General features: G+C 54.1%; 1 protein-coding gene across 3 annotated transcripts in view; it reads left to right on the top strand.

Annotated features, from left to right (window-relative positions):
- The window catches only part of AGAP3 (ArfGAP with GTPase domain, ankyrin repeat and PH domain 3), a 152,370-nt gene that overhangs the window by 80,460 nt on the left and 51,222 nt on the right, over positions 1-20,688 (top strand). For 2 of the 3 annotated variants that reach the window (XM_075042498.1, XM_075042489.1), the window contains exons 8-10: positions 3,136-3,291; positions 7,358-7,450; positions 16,662-16,766. In XM_075042498.1, coding sequence (XP_074898599.1) covers positions 3,136-3,291; positions 7,358-7,450; positions 16,662-16,766 — 354 coding nt within the window. Of the gene's footprint in view, positions 1-3,135; positions 3,292-5,916; positions 6,972-7,357; positions 7,451-16,661; positions 16,767-20,688 lie in introns of those variants that run through there. The other variant, XM_075042508.1, reaches the window with a different exon arrangement.

Genomic DNA, 20,688 nt, shown 5'->3' with positions numbered 1-20,688 from the left:
ACACTTACCTTTGTAGGTTGGTGCAAGACATCCTCCAGCCCCAGTACCTTTCGTGAGGTTTGGGGGTCTGTGGGACACCAGCAGGCTCAAATGCTTGTGTCCTTTGTCACTCAAGAACAACAGTAACCTTGACTTGTCTCCAACACTAGGCAAACTTACGGGCTAAGGAAAATTATTCCAGCCAGGCAAAAATTACGAACAAGGTTACAGGGAGTATGTAAAATACAAACCGCAATTTAGCAAGATTTCTTCCTAGGAGCTTTAGCATCCATCACCTAACATCCACAGGTTTGTCCCAGCTGCTATGGCAGGAGCTCAAACTCCTTCTTCTGAACTTCAGTTCAGCCTCTTCTGAACTGAATCCTTCCACAGTCATAGCTTCATAAATGTGCTGACAAGGTTACTGAAATATGCAGAGCTTAGCCAGGAGACTACCTCAGAGTGGTTTCTGGACTCCTGGCAGCCTTGCCTGGCTTACCTTCCTGGGCAGCAGGTTTTCTGTGTTGCAGCATCGGCCATCTCTTCCCTCACACTTGGAATCTTTTTCTTTTTTTGACATGGTTCACACATTATGCATCAGTTAAATACTGATTGTACACACATTGTTATGCCTGATCCTAAACTTGAGCTGTCTCAGCAAATTCTCTTCAACTTCGTAGCCCTAGCTTTCTGCATCAGTTCCTTCATCACAGCATTTGCAGAACACTTCTTCACACAGTGTTGAATCCATGGTTTGCAGGAGGTCTCTGTTCACAGTGCAGAAGTCACTGGCAGGGTGGCACGTTACTTCGCTTCTCCATGTCCCTGGTAGTCCCCGCTTCCCTGGGACATGGCAGCAGAACTCCCTCGTTCAGTGCAGGGTTAGTCAGCTGGATGGCCTGCGGAGAAGCTCCCTGGTGACGTTCACCTCTCTGGATGGGAGTGCCTGGCCTTTTTTACGCGCGGAGAAGTACAAGCAGACCGGGTTCCCGCTCCTTCTGTGTTTCAGGGCACCAGAAGCTTTCCTGTCTCCGGACAGGCTTGGGACAGTCCGAATCCTGTACCGGCAGGGAGGCCACCTACTCGCAGCAAGGCCTTCCTGAAAGCCACAGAGCAGCCACATGGCCTCCAGCTCCTCGGTTTGAGCCACGCGTGCTGCCAGGCTGGCGGCAGGTGGGAGCTCAACCAGTGAGTCCTTTTGGTACGAGGCTCCCTTTCCCCGCTGAGCAGTCAGCAGGGCTGGGCAGGCTGCAGAGGATCTGTCGCTTGGTGCTGCCCTGTCTCCAGCATGGTGTTAGGGTCTCCCAGACCCACCTGGAGACAGCGGCCTTCAAGGACGTTTTGTCAGCTCACAGGCTTCACTTCCCTGCTGTGGAAGGGTGTTTTGCTCTGGCTTCAGGCAGCACCGTGCTGCAGGCAGGCTGTTGTGGAGCTGCTCCAGAGCCTGGGGTAGCCCTGGCAAGTAGGGGCATTCTAACTTCCCAGAAGCAGCTGTCAGCTCCCTGAATGTGGCCGTGAAGGAGGTCTATCTCGGAGTCCTTCCAAAGCAGGATTTCCCTGCGGCACACTTGGCTGCCCTCAGTCAGAATTCCCTTGCTGTGCCTCAGAGAGGAAGATTCTTGGATGACTCTTTCCTCTCTTAAGAGAAGTTCTCTTTTGTGTGTCTTCTGTCATTTCTCTCATCAAAGATGAGATGATGCATAGCTTGAGTGAAAGTGCACCCTTTCTAGGAGACTGGGCTGTGGGTCGCGGTCGCTGCTCTGCCTGCACAGCTTCTTTCATGCTTCTAACGTTTCTTAACTGCTTGTCTCAGAATAAGGCTCAGGTTCTTGGAGAACGGCATGCACATGCGGGTGTTTTCTCACTGAGCAGCTCTGGCAGATCCTCATCCTGCATGTGGTTGCACTTTCTGCTCTAAGCAGTAGGTGGGAGTGGAGGAAGCCCCGAGGCCGTCCGATGCTGCTGCTCTGCGAGCATATGAACTGGGAGGAGGTGGGCTGCTCCCTGCAAGGGGTGCCAGAGCTCTCCTAGCCTTCTAGGAGCAGCTTCTTCAATGTGTTTTTGAAATACTGTTCAAAGATCAGCAGAACTGCCAAAGAGAGCTCAGGCTGGCACGTGCCTTGTTGTAGTAAGACGTCCTGGGCTGCAGATCTGAAATGCTTTTGTGCAGGTGTTGCTCCTTGGGACCTCTTGTAAGCTCATTTCCAGGTTGTTGCCCGCAGAGGTTGCGTGAGCAGAATGCGAGTGAGCACCTACTTGTCTGAAAGAAATGCATTGCTGAGATGGTTGCGCAAACTGCATGGTTAGATCTTCCCCTCTCCCTGAAGTCAAGCAAGTTGTTAACGAAGACGCAGTGTGTTGTCCCACATGTTCCCAGACATGGGCCACTGCAGCCAAGGCCACGGTGGTCCACAGGCTCAGGAGGTGTGTGCCACCCTTGGGGTCTGCTTGGATAAACCTCAAAACCAGCAGTAGAGATGCGTTCTACATAGAGCATGAGCTTGACTTGTGGCAGCCTGTGCTTTAGGACGCCAGAAAGGCGAAGGCTTGAGTCCTAGTGACACAGATCCCTGTTGGTATCGTAGCTGTCATCGTGAGACAGGGAAGGGACCAAGTGGGACTTGGAGCCAGGCAGGCTGTGCGCTGCCTTGCAGCTTCATGTCCGATGGCCTCTGCGGAGAGGAGGGTTGCCACCAGCAGACTGTCCGAGGGATAGCTACACCAGTCCTGTGTTTTGGAGAGGGAGCGTGCTGAAGTATCCCCAGCCGTGCCCCTCCAAGAAGAGAGCCAGCTGCTGCTATTCAGAGCTGCGTGGTTCATTGCTGCCTCTGTGCCTTTGCTCCAGCCTGTGTGGAAGGGCTTCCCTGGCTGCCGGCCGACAGCCAGCAGTCAGGTCTTTCTGTCCATTTGCTGCTCTTCGCTGTTGGTGTCAGAATTTTAACATTTTACCAGTGGAAGAAACTAGAACAGAAAGAAGGGAAACGGCTTTCCCAAGATCCCCTGTTGGGCAGGAGCAAGTGCATGCCCCCATCCCAGTCCTGTGCTGTACCTCCTTGCCCCCGGTGCACGAGGCTTCCTAGGTGGAAGGTGTTTCCGCAGTCGTGCCCCGGGCAGCTGCTTGTCTCTGTCTGACTGTCCCATCTCGTTCTGCCCTAGGCCACCAATGGTGGAGGAGCTTTCAGTGACTACTCCTCCTCTGTGCCCTCCACACCTAGCATCAGCCAGCGGGAGCTGCGGATTGAGACCATTGCTGCCTCCAACACACCCACCCCCATCCGCAAGCAGTCGAAGCGACGCTCCAACATATTCACGGTAAGTGACACTGGGGTTGGAGGAGCTTTGGGCTGAATTTTCTGAGGGTCAGGCAAGGACAGGGTAAGGGAGTGGGTCCGCAGCAGTCTCGCCCCACAGACTTTCGTGCACTAGTCTCTAGGTGAACCTTGCTGTGCTGGCCAGGGAGGGATGGGTGGTAGGGGACACAGTGCGGGTGCCTGGGGGGTATCCCCGCAGGAGTGTGCGTGTGCAGCAGGGAGGGAGGGAGCCTTCTGTGTGCGCAGGGACTGTGGTGCCGAGAGCTGCTTCTGGTGGGGGTGTGTGTGCATGGGGGAGCACCTGAGAGCAAGCCGTTCCTTGCACACATAGGAGTGTGCAATGGGGTACGCTTGTGTGTCTGTATAGTGTGTGTGCGTGAGCAGAGCTCCCCGATCTTTACTGGGGAGAGCTGCACTTTGTGCGTGCACAGCACCAGTGACCTCTGCTGTTCCTCTCCTTGGGGCCGTGTCCCCCGAGCGTGGCATGAAGCCCCTGGTGACTGGGCCTCCTGTTTGGTGCCAGCTGTGCTGTACCAGGTGGTGCTGTGCAGAGCTCAGCACGTGGCACTGGGCCCCGCTCGCTCCAGTACCCAAACCCCACATCTGTGTGACTTGAGCAGTGCGCCTGGGAACTGCTGTGGGGCATGGAGGGAGGGGAGGCATTAGGGAGCCAGCAAAGCCATGGGCCCCAGGTGATACAGGGTACGTTTGCAGCTATTATCTCTGCTGGTTGAATTGCAGCCTGCCTCTCAGCACGCTCTCACACCATGCACACACCTGTCCACGCAGCGTGCACACAGTCCTGCCCACACACTTACCCTCGCTGTTAGCACAGCCCGTGAGTTTCCCCTTGCTGTTAGCGCACACATACTCCTAGTCCCCATGTCTAGCGTAGATAGCCTGTGTTCCCCATGTAAATGTGCTCCTCTCCCCCCGGTGCCCCTGTAAACGTGCTGGGCTCAGGCCTCTCTCCTCCTCATCTAAATGTGCTTTCCAGCCACCATTGCTCAGTACACCCGTGTCTGCTGTCTGTGGAACTGGCCACCACAAAGTCCTTGTACGTGTTGCACCATGTTACCCTGTGTGAACAGCCGCCATTGCTCTGGACCCAGACCACATGAATTCACAATGTCCCGTGCCCCATCCCTCCCACTGCACTGTTGGCACCCCAGATTCCCCTGACTCCTTGTGCTGGGACCGTACCCATCTCCCCCAGCTTCTGACATCCTGGAAGCATCTGCTCTGATGTCCTGAATGCTCCATGCGCTCCCCACCGTCTGCATCTCATACGCCTCCCAGTTCTCCGGTTCTCCATGTGCACGTGTTCCCAGCCCCTCCGCAGCGCACGTGCTCGCCCCCGCTCCCTGTGCTGCCTGGCAGGTAGGCTGTCCTCCGCCAACCTCCTCCTCCCAGCACACACAGCCCCTTGGAGCAGATCCACTGCTCCTGACGCATGGTTGTCTCCTTACTAGCCCTCCCCTCCTCTGTGTGCTCACGCCTCCCCGAGGATGCCCTGTAGGTCTCCCGTTGTCGATGGTCATGCTTACTGTTGTACTTCAGTGCTGATGGATGCTTCTCCTCCCTCCCCGCCGTTTCTCTCGCTCATGCTTGCTGCTGTGCACCAGTGCACGTGGGCGCTCATGCACTGCCACCCATCCTTCTGCTCGCCTGCGCACTGACGGGTTCTGGACTCGCCGTCAGCTCATGTTCATGCTCTCTCACTCCTCCCGGAGCCCCATGCTCAGCTCACTTGGTGTGGGCACACGCTTATGGGGGGAGGAGGAGGGCGGCTTGCTGTGGGGCTTATGCTTATTTGCTGTGGACGTCATCATCCGTCTAGGACTCTCACTTGCTCGCTCATTCTGGGCTCAAGCTTGCTTACTCTCGCTGTGGGGCTCACCCGTGCTCATCTGGGCTCGCGCTCACTCGCCGTGGTGCTGGGGCTCACGCTCACTTGCTTGCTCTTGTGCCTGTGCACATACATGGCTCACGTTGAAGTCTTCACCCCATTTGGTCGTGGCAGCAGCAGCAGCTCCCGACACCTCCTCCCTCAGCGCGACAGGACCAGGAAGAGTAGGGAAGGGAAAGGAAGGGAAGGGAAGGCTGTTTTTCTGCCGCTAGCTTTTCCCAGGCAGGCAGCGTAGTTGCCAGCAGCCCCCATCCTCAGGGGGTCCCCCAGGTGGGCACGGGCCTCTCCGAGGTCCGGTGCTGGGCAGGGCCGTGCTCCGCTCAGCACCAGGAGCAGCTGCAGCCCCAGTCCCGAGCTGTGCCTGGCTCCTTCGCGTCCAGTCCTCCTCCTCCTCCTCCTCCTCCTCTCCTCCTCCTCCTCCTCCTCTCCTGCTCTCGCTCCCCTCCTGCTCCCCTCCTGCTCCCCACGCCGGATCGCGCCCCGCCGCCCCAGAGGCGGGGGTCTGCGTGCCGGAGACCACCAGGTGGAGACAGACTCTGCCCGAGAGGCGCCCACCCCGTCCCCGCTAGCTGGAGCCCAAACCCCGACTGCTGCTGCCGCCGGCGCCCCGCTCCGTGGCCTGTCTGTCTGCCTGTCCGCTGGCGCCCATCGCTGACAGACTCGTGTCCGTGTTCTGAGTATAACTTGCCAAACTCTTTATTCTTTCGATATTTGCAGATATGTGCCACTGTTTCCAACTTTTCATCAACAAAAAGGCCTTTCCAACTCCTTCCAAATTAGAAGATCCAGGTGGTTACACACGGCACCTCTGTACAAATTCTCTCACTTTTCATTGCCTCTCCAGGGCCGGATAAGGGATGGGCACTGGGATTGATCTAAGATTAGAGGCTCGCCCGCCCTCCAGCCAGCATGGGTCCCCCCCTCGGAGACACGCAGGAGCCTTTTAAATCCCCCCAATGTAAAGTCTAGGAAGCGCTGAGACGGCCTGCGCCTGCACTTTAAGCTGGGACATTTCTGGGCCTGCTGGATGCTGTCTAGGCACTTTCCATGCTCGGGGATGCCAGGTGGACGACCCTCATGGGATGGGAAGACCTGCAGACCCGCCGGGACCGGGCGACAGCAGCGAGTGGAGCTGGATGGGCCAAAAGACGCTTTGCTGCTGCCTGCGGGAGCTGCTGTTAGCGCCTGCTGCTAGCACTCAGCTCCTTCCTCCCTACTGCACCTCCTGCAGCCTGCATGGACTCCTGCTCCTCCTCCTCTTCCTCCTCGCAGCAGAGCAGCCATCTATGTCTCTTTAGTTTTCTTCTCTTTCAATCTCTTTGTTTTGTTCTGGGCCCAAAAGCAAGTGAATCGGTGTCCCAGGCGCGTGGGGCTCGTGTCCCTTTCTGATCCAAAGCACATGGGGCGCTCCCGGACTGAGGGGGTGTGTAGGACGCTCCAGAGAGACGCTGCCGCTGCCCTTCTGCCATTGTTGTGATTCTGAATGTATTGATTGTGCTCCATGCCGTGTATGACTTGATATTTTCCTCTGTCCTAAGCACTTTGAATGAGTTCTGCTCAACAGACTGTATATTTCATATTGTATTTATTGGAGTTTGCTCTCACCGCAGCCGCCCTCGGGGGCTGGCAGGTTTTGCTCTCAACTCTCTAGACGTGTGATAGATATTTATTGTCCATGCTCTTTTGTAAGGGGCTGGTATCTCTGCCCCGTGACCTGTGCTACTTTGTATGGTGCAAGTGTGTTAACAGAATAAATCTGTTGGATTAGTACAGGTGTGAGTTCCTTCACTGCCTTAGCCTCTCCTGCTTCCATCCATGCTCCACCTGCATCCCATGCCATTTCTGTCTGTCGCCATGTCCTGTGTGCCCCCGCGGGAGGGGGGGGTCAGAGGTAGCCCCGTTCTGCTAGGAGGACAGCTCTGCTTGCAGTTGTGGGGGGAGAGGACAGCTTGCCAGGGGCAGGTGGTGGGGAGGCTGGGGCTGGAGTGTCCCTAGAGGGGACGGGCGAGACGCTGGCTGCTCCATGCGCTGGGAGACCTGGCCTGGGGGAGAGTGGTCTGGTCTGGTCTGCTCTGGCAGCCCGCTGGGGATGGTGGGACCGTGCGTTTCTGTCTCCCGTGCTCCTGTCTCTAATGGACCTGTGTCTCTTCTCTTCCAGTCTCGAAAGGGCGCGGATCCGGAGCGGGAGAAGAAGGTGCCAGAGTGTAAAGCGGACAGTATCGGCAGCGGGCGGGCCATTCCCATGAAGCAGGTTCGATCCTCCTCCCTTCACCCCCATGCAAGAGCAGGCTCCCTGGGGAGGTGCCATGAGGCTTTACGGTGTGGACTGGGCTGCCTTCGCTGGGCACGAGGCACGGGGAAGCACGGAGGAGCTGGGCGCCCCTCGGCCCACCCGACCGGGTGCCTTGGGGGGCTGCACACCCGCCTGGACCTGAGGAGCGCTGTGCTGGGGGTGCTGGTGTGGACCCTGCGCCATGTGTGGGTGCTGGGTGCAGAGCCGGGGCTGCTCCGGCCGGCTGGCGGAGCCGTTCCAGCAGAGGGCAACCGTGCCCTGCGCCCGCTCCCCGGCCCCCCAGCTGCAGCCCCCCGCTGCAGTGCTCCTCTTCCTCTTCCTCTGCTCTCCCCTCTCCTGTCTTCTCCCTCTTCTCTCCGCTCCTGCTCTGCTCCTGCTGCTGCACCACACCAGCCCAGCTGACCTCCAGCAGGACAGGGAGGCTCTCCTCATCAGGGCAATGGCAAAAAGCAGCAAGCCCAGTGCCTGCGCCATGAGCCGCCGTGAATCAGAGGACGGCAGCCGCTTGCTCTGGCAGCAGTGCGTTCCACTCCTGCCTCCTGGCTTCCAGGGAAGCTCAAGCTGCCTGGAACCAACCCTGACCATTGCCTGTCCCCCTGTCCATCAGCTGGAAAAGCAGTGACGGGCAATGTCTGAATGAGCCAAGTGGTATGGATTGGGTGGATGGTGTTTCCAGCAGGATTCCCTTGCACTACTGGCAAGACTCATCCATTCGCTGCTTTGCAGCACCTGGCTGTGCTTCTGCCTTGCACCCTGTACCCCCTGTTGTGAATCCATTTTTCTTCCCCAGTTGGCCTCTCTCTGCCCCGTCTGCCTACATACTGCCAGGGCTGAGCTGCTGTGCACATAAGGCTGGTTACGTCTCTGCATCGCAGGAGCATTGGGCAGTGGGGTGGAAGGGCAGAATCTGCGTTCTGACCAGGTACTGTCTCCCTGGTACCGTTTCATGCTGAGTATTCACTGGGGAAAGAGATCCCCAGGAAGGACTCAGTGAGGCCAGGCCGACTGAGGAATGGGATGGTGGGTCAAAAGAGAAATGCTGCTTGCTGCTGGAGCTCCCAAAGCTTCCCGTCCTTTCCAGTCCACGTAGTAATACTGTGAAAGGTTTGCGAAGGGCTGCTCTCAGTGCCGCTGACAGGGGAGTGCGGTGGAGCAGTGCTGGAAGGAGGGCTGCGTTTGGGAGGGCAGCGTGCTGAAGGTCGGCTCTGGGGCTGGAGGGGAGCACTGGCAGGGGAAGCAATGCTGGGTGCCAGGGCAGGGGCTGTGGGGTCTCACACATGGGGGCTCTGCTTCCAGAGTGTTAAAGGCTTGCACAGCCCCAGCAGGAAGGGGCATATCAGCTGCATGCCAGGTCATGCCCCTTCTCTCTGTGGCGTAGGTCCTTTTTTTTAATCTCGGGGTTGGAGAAGGGATCAAGGCTCCTTTAACTGTTACTTCCACTGCTTCTGCTGCTGGGGTGCTTGCCCCTCTGTCCACACTGCTCCTCTCATTTCCAGGCAGAGCTGGCTGCCTCTGCACACCCTCTGGTAGGGGCTGTGTGCTGGAGACGACGGGCATGCCCGATCCAGCACCACCGAGCACTGACCTAGAGGGCTGTGAGGTGCACAGTCCAAGCCCTGGCTCTGTGCCATGTGTGCTGCCTTTTGGCTGCCCGTCAGCATGGTGGGTAGTTGGTTTGCGGTGGCAGCGCCTGTGCGCTCTGGTTTTGAGTCAGCCCAGCATGGCAGGCAGGGGAAGCAGTGGGCAGTTGTTCCGTGGTGAGGAAGGGGAGGCTGAGAGCAGAGCAACTGGAGCCTTGAGCTAGACCTGACTTGGCTCCCCAAAACTGTGTTGCTGACTGCAGGAGGTCTGGTTGTGGGAGCATTTCCATGGCCTTTGGTTTCTGGAACTTTGGGTTGCTTTTTCCAGGATGTCCCTTCACTCAGCACGGCAAGATGCTTTCTTTACCTGCTCCTGTGTCTCTCTGTATTGCTAACTGGGCCTGGACTTGTCCAGTCTGCTGGAAATGGCAGTGTTTTAGTGTAATTATTAAGTCGTTCCTTGCTGTAGGCAGAGCAGTGCTGTTACTGAGTTGAGCAGGTGGAGAACTGAGACAGACAAAGGCCTAGGTCTGCAAAACAAAGCTTGAACATCGTTCCTGTGCTTTGCAAGAACAAATAGGTGCCAAACTACTTGCCTGGTTCAGGACTTAAGTGAAGGGACCAGTTTGCACGGCAGCAGCTCGCCAGGAGAGCCTGGAGCAAAACGTTACCTTGTAAGATCTGGGTCTGTGCCCGGGCTCAGGACTGGCACCTCCTGTAGCCGAAACTACAGGAGGTGATTTCGCAGAGGAGATCCTGGCAGTCTTTTTACAGGAACATGTACTGACACTGGGGGAAGCGGTGTCTTGTCAGAAAGGTAGGCGCCAGTTTATGCGAATGGCTCTCCCTCCTGGGCTCTGACTGACTGTGTTACACCATACTGGAGCTGCTGGCCCTGGGGCAATGCTCAGGCCACAGAGCACTACTGTGACCTGTCTCTTGAGATACGGTGGCACTCTGAAATTGCTGCCCTCCCACTGCTTGAATTAAACACTTGTGCTACAGCATCTTAGGAAGCCACAGAGCTTTGTTCCTAAAGGAGAAAACAAGCCAATATCCACAAGCAGGTTATGGGGGATGGGGTTGATGTAAACATGCAGTGCGGTAGATCCAGAGTAACATCAGAGTGCTGCAGTTCTGCACCATCCCAGCAGTGGCCTTTTGCCAGGTCATCCCCCCAGGAGGAGCGATGACGTGGCACCACCAATGTGAAAAGGAGCAAAGACTCTCAGGAGCTGTAGCTCCATATCACAAAGATTTGGGATAGGTGATGATTGCTCTGCTCTCTGATATGGAGCTGCCTTTTCTGGAAGATCATGGAGATCTTGTTGCTTGCCATCTCTTTGAAGGGTAGCAAAAGAGCAGGGCCTTTAGCTAGTTTTACTCTTATGTGGTCTGGTGGTCCTGCCCAGCCATAAAAAGAGCAGTGAGGTCGGTCATTTTGAAGGCTGTAGAGTGGCAAACATGCAGGATCTTCTGCCTGGGTGCTTGGCCAGTTTCAGACTGCTTTGCTTCCTTCAGCATGTGCAACTGCTGGGCCAAAGGCAACAAATGCTGTGTTTGGGGTGCTGCAGCCACGGGTCGATAACTTTGGGAGCGGTTTGATTCCTCTGCTTGGAAGAACAAGACTGGTGCATGCTTAAATGACCTAAAAGTAGTTGAAGTCGATGGGTGATGTGGAGCAGCAGTAGGGGCAGTTGCCCTGCAGATTCCTTCGGCGAGACCTGTGGCTGTGATCACTGTGACCGGTGCATGATCTCTTCCTTGGACTCTGTGGGAAGAGGACTAGCACTAGGGATTGCTGGCAGCTTTGTTTGACTCTCGGTGATTTGGGTTTCTGCACAGAGCCAAGTCTGATGTCTGGGAAGGCTGACCACGAAGTGGGAGACTGGTTGTGTGTTGCAGAAAGGAGAAATGTTGGGTGGACGCTTTGCTTGGCTGAGAAGGGACATATGCTGCCACGGAGGTGTGGTGGCTGGCTGTCACTTGTCACTACCTTCTCCAGCACAGCTGAGAATAACGCCTCTGGGTGACCTGCTCTGTCTCCCTTACATCCCACGCACACCTAGAAGAGATGGAAATCCCCAATGGGACAGGTGAGACCATGGATGTTGGGGCTCCTCTATGCCTAGGACAGCACCTCCTCTCCCTCCAGGCTGCAGAGCCAGTGCCTCTGCTGGGGCTGCTCTGCACTGTGGACTCAGGATCCCTTTGCTGCAATGTCCTTTCGGTGATACATAGGTTCAGGTGGTCTTGCAAGGTCAGAAGAGCTTCTTCATCGCTGGACGCTTGTCTCCGAGAAGTGGGTTAATTAGGCCAGGAGACTAAGCTTCCCCAGCTGTTCGTTACTAGGAATGAACTCCTAATTGCACATGTACCAGATTCTTTCTGGGAAGGCTGAACTGAATGCACAGGCAGCCCAGGGGTCCCCAGGTCCCTGGCCCGGCTCAGTTTGGGCCATGCACTCCAGTAGGGCCCAAGGCGGGTGACTCCTCCTCCTTGGGAGCTGGGATCATGCTGGGAGCTTAGATTACATTTAAATTGCCATTTGCATTTTCCAATCAATACGCGACTTTACAATTAAGTTTGGTGTTAAAATTCTTAGCAAAAAGTGAGTGGAAGGGAGATTTGTGGAGTAAACGAGTCCTTTGGGGGCCATCGCTGCTCCCTGCTTCATTACGCTGCATATTGCTGCTGCTGCTTTTACTGTGCACCACCACAATCCAAACACAACACAGAGACACTCGTGCTGGCCGACAAAATGCCGGGAAAGAAAGGAAAAGTGGGGAAAGGAAGAGGGTTGGACTCTCTTGCCTGTCATCTCTGGCAGCTGCTTCCCTTCGTGCATGACTTCCACACTTGGGAAGAAACTTGTGGAAGAGTTATTTCTCGTAAATCTTTCCATGAGAAGCAGAGGGAGCTTGAGGTGCGGAACCAATGCGTGCCAGTGTGGGGGTCTCAGCAGACCTGAGGAGCCCAGCCAGGAATCGCGTTGGGGTGCGTGCGCAGGAGCACACCGAGGACGTGCGTGGAGGGGATGAGTTCAGCTGTGGGGATGCGCCTGCCTCTGGTGTGTTCTCCCACATTTCACCTGGCTTTGTCCTCCTTGCCATTCTCACTTCTCTCTGAGCTGCTGTGGGGGCTTTCCCCCAGGAAAACCGGGGTTCTCTGGATGCTGGTGGTCCAAATCTTCACATTCCACCATCAGAAAATAAGAAGTTGGGCTACAGAGTTGTAACCTTGATGCAGTCAGCACAGCAACACCGTTAAAACCTGGAATCCTCTCGGCTTCTGTCCCTTGCCTCTTAATCTCCAATACAGCAGTGAACAACAAGTCTAACCGAGCTCTATCCCTCGATTCAGCTGTTTCTTGCAAATGTTTGGCCTTAAGGGCCCCTTCCCTTCCCCCCCATTTTATTAGATGTTTACTTAGACTGTGTAGTTGCTCCCAATTTTGGACTCCTGTGCCTTCTGGCTTGAAAAAATGGGCTGCCAGTGCTCGATTCTCTGTTTCCAGGTCTGGTTTTGCTTGTGTTTCAATTTGCAAAGTTCCAGATTTGTAGCTGAACTAACTGCAGCTGAACTCTTCTCTGCAGACAACACATTTTTGGGGCTTGATAGAAGATGCAGCAGCCTGAAAGTGTTGAAGTAGGTATTTTGTAGCACCAAGGTGTATCAAGTCGAAGATCCATCAAGGAGAGGAGAGGCAGCCGGAGTTGTTTGGCAGTATGTATTGGCAGGTCAGACTGTAGAACCGAGCCAGTTTTAAGGCCAGAAGGGATCATTATGCCCAGAAGCCAGAGAATTTCACCCAGTGACTTTGAGCCAAATTTGTAACTTCAGCCTGACCTGGGGCAGATTTGTTGGAAAGATATCAAACAAACATTCTCAAATACAGAGAATCCACTGTTTATCTAGATTAGCTGGTGCAATATTAAACTGTCTTTATATGTGAGGTGGAATAATCATTTTCATACACGATGTGGGAGATGCATGGTCCAGCAGTGGTGCTAGAGAAGATGATTTCGTGTAGGTCAGAACCAGAGCAGAGCCAGCCGCAGCCTGGTGTTGAGAAAACACAGGTACTGCTGCTGTGTGTGAGGATGTCTTACAAGACCCGAGAAGCAGTCTTGCCTCTGGCACGGTAAGGCACTGAATGGGCTGCTGCGTCCCAGTTGGGACACTGCTCTTTGAGCTCTGGGACAGCCAGAGACTCTCCGGGTTAATGTTTTCAGAAGCGCATTCTGCAACACAGGAGCGAGATGTGGGCCTGTGAGTCCAGAGGAAAGAATAGGGCATCAGGTGCCCTCAGATAACGTTAAAGGCTGCTGTAGAGGACCCAGGACCGCTCTGAGCAGTCACTGCGACAGAACAAGTGCTGCACTGCCTTTTTGTCGTGGAGGTGCAGAAAATGTCAGGATCCGATCTCTGGTGGGGAGGAGCACAGTCTCCGTCACTGGTGGTTTTTATGAAGAGGTTGGAGTGACGTGGGTACACCTGAGCCTGCCCTGGGCAGGGATGTGGCGAGGTGACCTCCGAATGCTCTTCAGCCCTGCTTTGCTACGATAATATCACACTTGGAGGTAATACTGTCTGCCCTGTCTGACCTGACAGTCCACTGCCAGGTTGAGTTATCTTCCTAATTGAACACCGGGAGCTCAGGAAGCACTCGGCAATGGTGCTCTCCAGCCCAGTGAGCCCACCCTGCAGGGTGGTCTGGTAGTCTGTCCCCAGGAGCAGGACCTCGCATGAGCTGTGCTAAAATCCACCGTGTTCTCAGGAGCCCAGTTTGCCAAGTGATATGAGGCAATTTGCGTTAACGACCAGCCACTGCAGTGATTTATGCTGTGCTGTTTCTATGTTACCTTCAAGTTTTCTGCTTTTGTGTTTTCTTCAAGCTCATTTGGGGAAGACATTGATTAAATAGTGTGAATCAAATGCAGATTGGCTGGACCTCTATACAAGTACTTCTGTTGGACATGGATTTGCCATTTATGATTACACTTGTCTCATTTATGATTATGTTTTGACACCTTTCACTTGACCAGTTTTTACTCCATACATTAATGGCTTTATGGATTTTGTACATTTGGTTTTTAATGGTGTGTACTGCTCAGTTAAAATCCTGACAGAAAACTAAAAATGCTGTGCCAACACAGTTACGTTGTCATCAGATATTGACATCTTACCAAAAGTAGGATCAAACTTCTTTGATGACCTATTTCTGCATTGATTGGCATTAGTTACACTGCTGTCCTCTCATTCTTTGCTGATCACTTCTTGCGGTGGCTTTTCCACAGTTTTGCCCAGTGTAAGCGTCGGGCTACGTGGCCGTAATTACAAGGGTCATTGCTTTTCCCCTTGCAGATCTTGGCAAAGCATGAGCTTTCGGACTGCTGCCATGTTCCAAGACATGTTAAAATCAGCACCTTTTAACCGCTGCTGAGTGAGCTCTTCAGCTAATTCTCTCAGAGCTCTTGAAGGCAAGGGATCAGATCCCGCCACCAACACAGCTTAGCTTTTGCTGCTCTGTTTTAACTTTCTCTCCCTTGCACGAGTAGGAGGCGTTTCCTCTTCACACTGTTTGTTTCCCAAGTACTGAACATAAGCGGTCATGGAGCACTTCTGCCTTTTCTGCATCATTTATTGCCGATTTCATGGTCACGTCTGGCAGCGTTGTTAGCCCAGCATGTGCCAAACCCTACAACTTTTTGTTGTGTTTTTCCATCATGCAGGCACAGCAGCCTCAGTCTCTAGGCAGTGGGACGGGGGCCCCAAATATGCTGAGGCTGGCAGGACAGAGACTTTCTGTCCAGGTTTTTGAGGAGGTGCTGGCCTGGGGCCCAGATTTTTGCCACGTTAGGAACAGCCAGTCTGGATGTCTGTCCAGACAGTGCTTTCGGAGGGCCCCGGCCTGACAGTTGGTGGATCCAGCTTTTTCCCAGACTCTGTTATTCATTCGGACTTTTGTCCCCCTGTGCTGTCCTTTTCTCCCTGCCGGCAGAATACTTGATGTTCTCTCCCCAGTCCCTGCTCCAGAGCCCTTGTGCCTGGCTTCTTGCCCCGTCTTCCTTCTCCCTCTCCACCTCTGGTCTTACCTGGTGCATGGTGAATTGCTGCTAGAAGCAGATTTCCTGGGGTGGCTGAACTGGATGGGGAGAGGGTTAGGAGGGTCCAAGCTGTGAGCGCTGGTTCAGATCAATGGAAGTTAGTTCTGGGTTGGGCTGGTGGGAAGAGGGAGCTTCAGGGCATGTAAGCTGTGCTGGTTTTGGCTGGGGTAGAGTTAATTGTCCTCATAGTAGTTAGTATGGGGCTGCGTTTTGGATTTGTGCTGAAAACAGTGTTGATAATACAGGGATATTCTGGTTATTGCTGAGCAGTGCTTGCACAGAGCCAAGGGCTTTTCTGCTTCTCATCCCACCCCACCAGCAAGGAGCGGGGGGGGGGCACAAGAAGTTGGGAGGGGACACAGCCGGGACAGCTGACCCCAACTAACCCAAGGGATATTCCAGACCATAGGACATCATGCTCAGCATATAAAGGTGGGGGAAGAAGGAAGGGGGGGGATGTTGGGAGTGATGGCGTTTGTCTTCCCAAGTCACCATTACAGGTGATGGAGCCCTGCTGTCCTGGAGATGGCTGAACACCTGCCTGCCGATGGGAAGTCGTGAATTAATTCCTTGTTTTGCTTTGCTTGTGCGCCTGTCTTTTGCTTTACCTATTAAACTGTCTTTACCTCAACCCACGGGTTTTCTCACTTTTACTCTTCTGATTCTCTCCCCCATCCCACTGGGGGGGGAGTCAGTGAGCGGCTGTGTGGGGCTTAGTTGCTGGCTGGGGTTAAGCCATGGCAGAGCACAATTGTTTTCAGGCCCTAGGAGTGTTCTGTGCCTGAAGACCACAGGATGGGTCTCATGTAAAGTCCTGATGGGGAAAGGGGGTGAACCGATTCCTCAACTGCCCAGGACTTGCTTTACCTCCTGAAATGTGTCCCTAGCTCCATTTGTTTGACATGTCTAAGAAAGAATTGCAAGCAGGCAAGAGAATATGCATCCCTCGTGAGACCTGTATCTTGGAGTGCTGTTCCATTGATTGGCCCTTGCCTGTCCCAAATTGTCCTTGCCTTGACCATCCCTCTGGCTGTGCTTTTGCTGGTGGAAGAAGGTCTGGGAGCACTGTGGTAACAGAGCAAGCAATGTCAGTTGGTGGTGAGGTTGGCCTCTGCCTTGTGTTGACACTGTCCTTCAGCAAAAGAATTGTTGCCCAGAGGGAGTGATTTGGGGCAGCAGAATATGTGATAGGTCCCTCAGAAGATCTGGGCATCAGTACTGGCATGTGGAGACGCTCATCTCTGAGAAGGGGGGGGCTGTCTGTGGAGACATGCTGGGGGTGTTGAGGAAGGGGGTGCAGCCCTTTTCCTACCAGTCCCAGGGAAAATGCTTTTGGGAAGGCTGACCTAGAAGATGTTCTCTTGCATCCTGATCTTCGTGTCTCTTCAAAGACCAGTCTCCTACAAGGGGCAGTGCTGGAGCTGAGTGGTAGGTGCCTGGGCCAAACAAGGTCTGAGACTCTTGACACTTCTCTTTTAGGGCATTCTCCTCAAACGCAGTGGCAAGTCTCTCAACAAGGAGTGGAAGAAGAAGTACGTGACGCTGTGTGACAACGGAGTCCTCACCTACCACCCCAGCCTGCATGTAAGTACTGTGCTGGGTTGGGTAGAGGAGCGGGGTGGGACAGATCAGTGTCCTCCTTCATGCTGTGGCTTCTGCTGCAGGTCCTCTTGCAGATGCCACAGTCATAGCGAGTTGCTTGGGAAGTGTTTGGCAGCAGATGAAAGCCCCAGGCTCCTCCTGCAGCAGGGCCCTGCGCCGGGCAGGCCTATTCAGCAGAGCTGTTTTTCACCAGGGTCTGGAGGAAACCTCTTCCCGCTCACGAAGGCTGTCTCTGCAGTGCCAGGCTGGGTGGGAAAAGCTGATAGGAACATGCTCCGCACAGAATTATGCTAAGTAAATGCATCTTTCTTTTCGCTGTTTCCCTTGCTCAGTCCCTTAAAGCAGGGGTTGCTGCCTCCCTGTATCTGGGGTGAGAAGCAGGCGGAGAACTCCTTGCAGCCACAGCTGATGGTGCCATTTGGGTGTGGAATAATTTTCTTGGCTGCTAGGTATTGGGTAATGGAGATGAGGTGCCTGTGCAGAGCCTGCCGAGCTGAGCTGTCACTCGATGCATCTCTGATCCCCTTCACTGCTTGGCTCAGGCGCACAGCTGCCTCCCCATCCATCTCTGTCGCCTCCCCACTGTGGGGCTAATGACTTCTTCCCCATTCCCTCTTGAGCACAGTTTGCTGCTGAGACAGTGAGCCACGGACAGACACACCTGTGACGCTGAGGCCACAGCACCCTCTGCAGCGAGGATGTGCTGCAGCGGGACAGCCCGACAGCGGCTGGGGGGCACAGGGTGGAGCTTGGGCGCAGCGTGGTTTAGGGGGTGCTGCAGCAGAAGAGCAAGGTGTTGCAGCTCCTGCGCTTCCTGAATGCTCCTGGGCCCTTGATTTGTCCCCGATCTCCTCGCCCCGAGCCTCAGAGTCTTTCTCCTCATTTCTAACCCCGCATCTCTAACTCTGACTTGAGCTTGCAATGCTCAGTCATCCAGCTCCTGAACCATCGAGCCTTTTAACCCTCCTATCCTTACACTGGAAAGCCAATCATTGCATTTCCTTTCCTTAATTTGTGGGAGCTTTGAGAACAGGTTTTTTTTTTTCTTTTAGTCTTTGATCCCTGTACCACACTGTGGTTCTGCAGTTCCCTAACTTTGTAACCCCATTTTTTGGTCCTTATAGAACCAAACTGGGAGGGAATGGCTGCTGCTGCTGCCTGCTCTGCGTGTGTGCTCACACGCGTGTGTGGGTTTATCACATTTCCGTTGGAGACATCATAGGCCATTATTACAATCAGCTGTAGAGGCAGAGTAATTTCTGGGATGTTGTTTAACCGCTCTCAGATGATGCTGCTACACACTAGGTTTCTCTTCTTTTTACACCATTTCTTCCTCAGGGGGTGATCTAGATTGATGTCACTTGCTTTCCTTACTGCACTTCTTCAGCGTTTAATTTCATTACTACGTTGCCCCAAGCAAAAATCTGCTTTGCTTCCACCTGGTGCTACTGGTGATCCACAGCCCGTTGCTAAGAAAGGTACAAGATGGGCTTCTCCTCCCCTAGGTTTCACTGAAAGCTTTGAACCTTGCACCCAAGATAGGTGTTGTATTGCCCTACATGTTTACCTAGAGCAAGGACTAATTACGTGTGGGCCACAGAACGCAGAGCTGCTTGCTGCCCAGCTCTGGCTTCTGTAAGGATGTGGGGGGGTCTGCATGCTCCCTCCATGGTACTGCCTCCCTGAAAATTGGGGAAAAGAGCCATGACACTGCCATTGTGTTACATTTTCTACTGCAATGCTGACAAACGCTTTGCTGAGCAGTGTGCTGTTCTGATTAGCAAAGGCCCCTCTGCCTTGCCTTGCCTTCCCTCTGGATATCTGGTTTATGACCTGCTTGGAGGGGACAGATGCAGGAAGGAAGCCTGGAGGAAGAGATGGTCCAGAAGAGGATGCCCCATTACATCCTCTCCTCCCCTTCTTCTAGAGTGAATCGTAGGTGCTCCAGTGCGTTTGTCACCAGGTTTGTCTCCCATGGTTTGAAGCAAATTCCCACGTCCTTTCACAGGATGACACAAGCAGAGCATGTTAGGGTTGAACAGTCTGGGTCACTAATGAAACCTGTGTTCCTGAGAAAGGGCACGTGCTTCTTTGTCACTTCCATTTGTGGCAGCAGCTCTCAGGCCAGCAGGCACGTGGTGAGGTAAGCTGCTGGCAAGAACAAGTATGCAGATCCTCAGTCAAGGAGGCACTTGGTGTCCTGAAGTTCATTCCTTGATACGTGAAGTCCCAGATACTCCCCTGCCTTGCTCAGGGTGAGCCTGTACTGCCACATGTCAGGGATGGCAGAATTCAGGGTGCAGCAGAGGGGTCCCTTAGGGCATGGCTGAGCACTGCGGGAAGAGGGTCTTTCCCAGCCCCTGTCTGGATGTTCAAGCCCCAGGGCATTTTTGTGCTGCTCTTGTGTTCCCAGTGGCTTTTCCCTGCCATGATTCAGGGCAATTTGTGCCTAGACTTCTCTTCTCTTGCATCTCTGTTATGTTCTCTCCCTGTCCCTCTTGGGATGGGTGTAGGTACCGCAGGGATCAGCAGCCCTGCCTTTTTTCTTTTTCCTCCGGTAGACATATCTTCCCCAGATCTGCTGTGACCCACTGGATGATGACTGCATGTCTCTGGCTGGGTCATACTTCTGATTTTGCCAACCAAAAGCTTCCCAGCAGGGCTATTCAGCTGCTTTGGGTGTTTATCACTTGACCTGTTTCTGGGTTTGTATCTTGGCACCTCCAGCCCCACTTTGAATTTTCCTCACTGGGAGTCAGGCTTAAACTGTGGGTTTGCAGTTACAGGTTGACAGAGAGTGCTCTAGTGAGCTGGGTCCAGCCCTGAAATCGAGTGTTCTGTGACTCCTTGATGAAAGCGTATCTGCCTTGACTACCAGCCTGGACCTATGCTTGGGTCCTAGGGAGCTGTGTGTTCCTGCTCTCAGGTGCCACCTCTGCCTCCTCTCTGGAACAGTCAGTGGTTTCAGAGACTTTGCATGCAGGATGCCTGGAGTTGAAGGAGTGGGCAGCTCTTGCTGAAGGCAGGAGTGCCTGGGGGCCGGATCCCTGGGTTCAGCACAGCTTTCCTTGTTGCATCTGTATTTTTCTTACCTTTCTGTGAGTGTGTTCAGTGACAGGAAAAGAACAAGTTCTATGAAGAGACCGGTGAGGTTTCCTATCACTTTCCCAAAGCCTTGGAGAGTAAATGCTTCTGCTCGTGAGGAAGGCGTATGTGGTTCAGCCCAGCTTCACTGGCCAGGCTGTGCTGTGCTGCGCAGAGCTAGAGAGAAAGCATCTCCCATTTTGCAGCCAGTGGAGCCATTCACACAATCACCTTCTGTTAATTCTATCTGCAACATCAATTAAATTGTTTGTAGAAACTAATTGAATGTGGCTTAATCACACATCTTAATAGCTTTCCACGCTTTGAACTCGTTGTTAATTCCAGTAATAAAATGAAATGAGAGAACTGGCTGGGTAATTAGCGAGGAGGCTTGGGAAGAAATTGCTGTTTTATAGCATGTAATAAAAGCAGTGCGCTGGTGACCGCTCTCTCCGGCAGGCAGCCGGCTACTGCAGCAATTGTGCTGAGTTAGGGAAAATCCTCCAGCCCCTCTGAGATTCCCTGCCCAGGGGTGCCACCAGGCTCCCACCCAACCAGGAACAGCTTGGAGTAATATTTGGTTGGGCTAGTTATCTAGGAATTGCCTGGGGCACCAAAGGGTGTGTGCGTGTCATTTGAGGTCAAGTCACCCAGAAGTTGGAACCACAGAAGGGTGTGCTGCCACGCCGCCCCATCTCTTGGGCTTGCTGTGAGGACTGGATGCCTGCACAGGGGTCTGTGGAAAGGCAAGAGTTCAAACCAACGTGTTGAGGTGCTGCTGAGAGGTTGCAACCCTCAGGTAGTCACCTGAGGCCACAGA

The sequence above is a fragment of the Buteo buteo genome, chromosome 2 (genome assembly GCF_964188355.1).
Source record: "Buteo buteo chromosome 2, bButBut1.hap1.1, whole genome shotgun sequence".
Lineage (NCBI taxonomy): Eukaryota > Metazoa > Chordata > Aves > Accipitriformes > Accipitridae > Buteo > Buteo buteo.
This window is presented reverse-complemented; position numbering and strand designations above follow the sequence as displayed.